Source organism: Camelus bactrianus, chromosome 21 (assembly GCF_048773025.1).
Source record: "Camelus bactrianus isolate YW-2024 breed Bactrian camel chromosome 21, ASM4877302v1, whole genome shotgun sequence".
NCBI lineage: Eukaryota > Metazoa > Chordata > Mammalia > Artiodactyla > Camelidae > Camelus > Camelus bactrianus.
In genome coordinates this window covers 26,586,638-26,592,180 of record NC_133559.1, presented here as the reverse complement: position 1 = coordinate 26,592,180, position 5,543 = coordinate 26,586,638, and the positions used below count along the sequence as shown (strand labels likewise).

The 5,543-nt window shown below is 49.6% G+C and overlaps 1 protein-coding gene across 1 annotated transcript; it reads right to left on the bottom strand.

Moving 5' to 3' along the window:
• Nucleotides 1–1,520: 1,520 nt before the first annotated feature.
• On the bottom strand, nucleotides 1,521–3,706 carry IER5 (immediate early response 5). The gene has a single exon (XM_074349899.1). It carries the CDS (start codon nucleotides 3,464–3,466, stop codon nucleotides 2,495–2,497), a length of 972 nt encoding a protein of 323 aa, XP_074206000.1. The 5' UTR covers nucleotides 3,467–3,706; the 3' UTR covers nucleotides 1,521–2,494.
• Between the last annotated feature and the right edge of the window lie 1,837 nt (nucleotides 3,707–5,543).

Below are 5,543 nucleotides of genomic sequence, written 5' to 3'. Positions count from 1 at the left end.
CCCTAATTATCAAATATGTCCATTTACATTCTCTAAATTAAGCAGACTCACAGTCCCATGGTTCATTCTAATGTAAAAACAGGGATCAACAGAAATTGCATCTCATCCAAAACACATCGACTCTCCGAAACACATCCAATGTTACCCCCTTTCAAATATAAAAATGCCCTGAGACAGCTGTTCAAGCATAAGAATCACTTTCTAACAACAGGAAATGTTTGCAAAATTAAGGCCCTGGACACCTTCAGTTTAAGCAGTCAGCATTCAACATATCTCTTGTGGCTTTAACAGAACTTAAGTAGCTAAATCTCTGAAATAAAAACAAGCCAGTTTTAATGAGACCCTGATTAGAGAATGTTTAATTCTATGAATATATTATTTATGGTGACAGAACATAAAGTAGAAAAATTCCTTAAGCTTAATGAATCACTAATAGATTTGCAAAAATATTAAGACACTGGCCTGCTCAGCTATGACAGAAGTTCATATAATCAGGCCTTTAGGGAGGAAAAGTACCATTTGTATGCTTTTGCTCAAAGGCCATGACCTTGACTTTGTCTCATCTTTCCTCAACTTCTCCCATCTCTTAAAACACCCGTTATTCATAAGCTGTTATAGACCATCTTTTCAAGTACTAGCAACCATATTTTAAGACACCACTCTGATTTGCTTCTGAAATAGGTTATTGAATACCTTTCAAATATTGAACAATTCATCTTAGATAGAAAGCTCTTCAATGCAGTAATTGTAGTGAAAAAAATCAACAGATTGGCTGACATCACCTAAATGTTTATGAAGACCCAACCACTGATGTCACCATTTGGGTGACAAAAGCAAATCAGGAGTTTTTGCTAAATAAGTCACATTTGTCTAGCCTCCTTCCTTCTAGTTTAACACAAGCAATTTCCTTTCACTGATGCATTTACTTTCTACAGGTACAAGAAAAAAAAAATTTTAGAGCATTGAAATTTCCATCCTGGCAGCCACTGGAAAGCAGAGGGAGACCTGACTCGCTGGACAAGTCAGTCTCATCAGCTTCCCTCAGATGCCATGTGTTTTTCAATAACAAAGTTAAAAGATGACCCATGTTTTATAACAGGAAACTAAAAGTTTTAGTGAAAAGCATCTTTGTCGATGGGAAGGACTTGAGAAGTTGGCACTTGTCAATCAACTACACTTCAATAAAAATTTTTAAAAAGAGATTTGACACTTGTTATTATTAGATACCTTCAGACTGGGATGTAAAAAAATCAAATTACTGAACCGACTTTAGAGAAGGCAGTTGTGGTTGCAGGTGTCAAGAAACTGGCAGGCTACTGATGTCTCTAATAGCAGTCCTCTGATGTCGAGGAGAAACCTTAAACGTGTCTCTTGATACTTAGTGAAGTCAGCAAACAATGTCCCCAGTCTGCGCACGACTGATATTAAGAACCACACCTTCAATTTTCCAGCCGTACCACAGTTCCCCTCCTCCTTCCCTCCCAGCTCAGACAGGTGATTACAGACAAGGAGGCAGTGAAGTTGCTTCAAAATATTTAATACGTGTTAGACACGTAAAGTTACATTTTTATACAAAAATCAATACAACGAAGGAGAAAATACTGTACAAAAACCTTGTCAGCTCCCCCAACCTTTATACAACAAAGACTGGAGTCACTATCTACAAAACCAGACGGTCTTTCCACTTAGGGCTTCGGTCTGTAAACTCTGTTTCCTTAAACACTTTTTAAAAGCACTGTGTAGTAGTTCTGATCTAGAGCTTTTAAAAAATATATCTTTTCTCTATAAACTCCCTATTTTCAAGCTTGAAACTCTTCTGTGAATTTCATCAAGCTTTCCTCCCCGTGGGGAAGACAAGGGCCGCTAACATTCCCCTTTCCAAGAGTAATCACAGGGTATAAACGTTTCTTCAGTGAGAGAAAGGTGGGGAGAGAGAGAAACAATACAAGCCTCTACTCCAGACTAAATCCCTCTAGTCTTAGGAAATCCTGTGAGGAAGCGCCACTCCTGGCCCCGGTGCGGTTCTCGCTTTCATGTGAGGGGTGTGTGTAAAGTCCCTTCCTCCCCCGAGAACGAATGGGGAACTCCCTGGCCCGGCCTTTTTAGCCGCTTCCTTCTCCGAGCTGCCGGCAGAGGAAAGTCCCTGTCTGCCCCCAATCTCCTAAGCCCAGGGAAGGGGTGATGCATTCCAGAGGGACAGAATAGTCTGAATTCAACAAGACAAACTGACACACACAGACAGATGTACACAGACACAAGAGTTCACGATCGTCCTCTTCCAATAAGCCTCACATCCCAAGTCTCAAGAGCCCCGAGCGGCACGGCACAGCCGGCCGCCAAGCCCAAGGGCAGTCTGTGCTGCCCGGCAGCACCCGGTCCCTCCTCGCGCTCAGCGCCGACGGTCTCTGCGGCGTCCTCGCAGCCGGGGGAGGCCCAGCCCTCACGTCGGGGACGCCCGCTGCTCAACCTGCTTCCCGCACGCGGACCCGGGGGCTCAGAAGGCCACGATGGCAGTGCTCCAAGGGTTAATGTCTCTCAGCACCGGCTTATCGCAGCAGATCTGCCCGGGCTCGGTGGCTTCCGGACCGGTCTCCTCTCCCTCGGCTTCCTCCCGGCCGCCCCCGGGGCTTTTCCGTAAGAGTCCCGAGAAGCTGGAACCGAAGATGCTGATGAGGTTAGCCACGTTACCGGTCTCCATCTCCTCCTCCTCCGCTGCCACCGCCGCCCCGCCCGACTGCTCCTCTAAGTTCCGGCGGGGTTTCTTGAGCGGGGTAGAGCCGGGCGCCGGGCAGCCCGCGGGGCCGCTGCCCACTCCCGCCGCACCGCGCTTCCTGGGGCAGACGGGGGGCGTTGCGGGGGGCTGGTCCCCGGCGGGGCGCGGCGTATGGCAGCAGTCCATACGGGGGGCCGCGCTCAGCGTGTCCTCGTCCCCCGGAGGACAGCCGCAGGGGCGGCGCGCTGGCCGGGGCCCCTCCGGGAAAACGTCCGAGCCTCCGGCAGGGCCCCCGGCGCCTCCGGCCGCCGTCTCTCGCGGTCCCTCCACGCGGCGCCAAGCAGCTTCCGCCGCCTCCCCCTCTCCGCCCTGAAGTGCGTCCCCGGTGCCCGTCACCGCGGCCGCGGTCTCCGCGTCACCCGTCCGTAGCACTTCTGGGACGGCGGGGCGCTCCGGCTGCGGCTCGGGTTCCGGCCAGGCGGAGCGGGCGGCCGGCGGGGGCGGCTCCCCCCAGCCCGCGGGTGGACCGGCCGCCGGCTCCCCGAGCTGCTGCGGCGGCGCCGGGGTCCCCGGGTGACCCGCCAGGTAGAGGCCGGGGCACGGGTCGCTAAGGTAGACCTGGCGGGCGCTGCGGAGCACCAGCGAGACCAGGAGGTTCTTGTGCAGCTTGATGCCGCCGCGCTGGACCCGCGAATTGTAGATTTTGCCCAGCGAGATGCTGACGATGCGATGAGCCTCCAGTTTGAACTCCATCCTTCTCCCCTTCCCAGGGCCGGCGCGGAGGTGAGGGGTTAAGCCCCGGCTAGCGTTCCGAAGCTGCGACAGGAACAAGAGGCGTAAACAAGTCCGCCCCAGGGGTGGACCCTCGATCTCCGAAGACTCGGAAGAGAAACGAATACGGCGAAGCTATCTCAGGCCCTCGCGTCCTCCCCAGTACCAACTACTTGTCAGTTTCGGGTCCGGTCGCTAACTGAGGGCAGCCCGGGCCGCCCTGCACCTTATAAAGGCCCCTCGACAGCCAATCACGAAGGGCCGCCAACCGTTCCGGGGCCGGTCGGCGCGCCCTCGTGCTCTACGCGCGGCCAATCGGAGACCGAAGAGGGGCGCCACGGCCATTCGAACGTTAGTCCCGCGGAGCAGGCTCTTAAAGGGGGCGACGCGCGCGACCACCTACAGGCGGGTCCCAGTCGGTGCTCTGAGCGCAGGTGTTGGGGAAAGGCGGGTAGCCACGGTGTTGTTTGTCCTTAAAGGAGCTGGCTTGTGTGCTTCGTGCTAGTACCAAAGCGAGCTAAACCATTCAAACTTTCATCTGAGTATGGTGGCGGACTTTGCTCTACAGTAAAGTCCCGATCTTTCCCTGGTCAGCCTCCCTTCCTCCCTCCCCCGCCACCGTTTCCCGAGGACGGCACACACCTGTAAGCTCTGGGCCACCCCGACAGAAATGGAGATGATAGCAAAACGTGGCAAAAGATATATCCCTGGATAACAAAGTGTTACTACATGATATTTAACAGATAATAATTTTGGATAAGTCCCTTGCCTCCTAGAGTTACACATGATCTTTAGCACCTATCAATTTTAACTGCGAAGAGATAAAAGGGGGGTTCTAAAAGTTCCAACGTTTCTGGCTACTTATTAAGGCTTTGTGTCTCCAGAGTTTTTGGTTTTCCACTAGAGCTAGCGTCTATCACTTTGTTCTCTACATTCTAGAACCAACACAGTTGTCACATGAGTTACAATGAAAGATGATACAGGTTCTCCACAATGATTTTTCTTCAATATAAGGACTGACCAGTCCACCCTTGGAAAAATCTAGCAAGGTCTAAAAATAGAAATAGAGAAGTCTTGTGTTCCCATCATGATGTCATAATTTTACTTTGTGTCAAGGTAAAAATATAGGGGAAGAATGTTCCAGAATTTTCTGGTCAGTCAACAACTTAGTCCATTTACTGATCCTTACACCATAGGGTTGTCCAGGGTCCTAGACGGGTTCCTGGAGAGTCAGAGTTAGTCCCACCTAAGCTCCACCACAAACCTGCCTGATGACTCTGGGTAAATAACCTCAGGACACTTTAGATTCTGCATCTCTAACAAGGAGAAATCACATACACATCTGCTCTATTATGCAGTATCTTTCATAAATGACAACTCTCAGCCACAATCTGAATCACAAAAGTAAGCACAGTTTTCTTGCAGTCCATATGGCCTGATCTTGCACCAGGGTTTGGCCAAGTGGTGTATTGAGTTAGGAGAGATACTAGTGAAAGGCAGGCTTGATTATGGCTAATTCACAATCAGGCGGCCTCCAAAGGATGTGATGGCTCAGTAATTATCTATTCCCAAAATTTAATGATGATAATAGACACGAGTCCATAGGACCCAGAGTTCCACCCCTCTAGGAATTTTTCAGCTCGTGTAAAGGAGATAAGATAATAACACGAGTAATTATTTTGAGTAATAACATGAGAAATTTTTTCTTCTGCTTTCTCTTTGAGAGCTGTTAGTCATTATAAAACACTAAGAGCACAAGCTCTGAAGACAAGCTTCCTAACTTGGAATCCCAGTTCTAGTTTTACTTTTTGCGTGACGTTTGGAAAATTGCTTCACTTCTCTGTGTCTTGATCTTACTTATCTTAGAGATAATAATAGTGCCTACCGCTTAGACTTTTTGAATATAGAAAAAGGTAACACATGCAAAGTTCTTAGAACAGTCTGACATACAATAAGCTATCAATGTATGTTAGTTGTTAGGTCACATCACACCTCACATGACCCTGGTGGGGGGAGAAGAGGCTGGGGAAGGAAGCAGCACAGATGAGGAAAAAGAAGT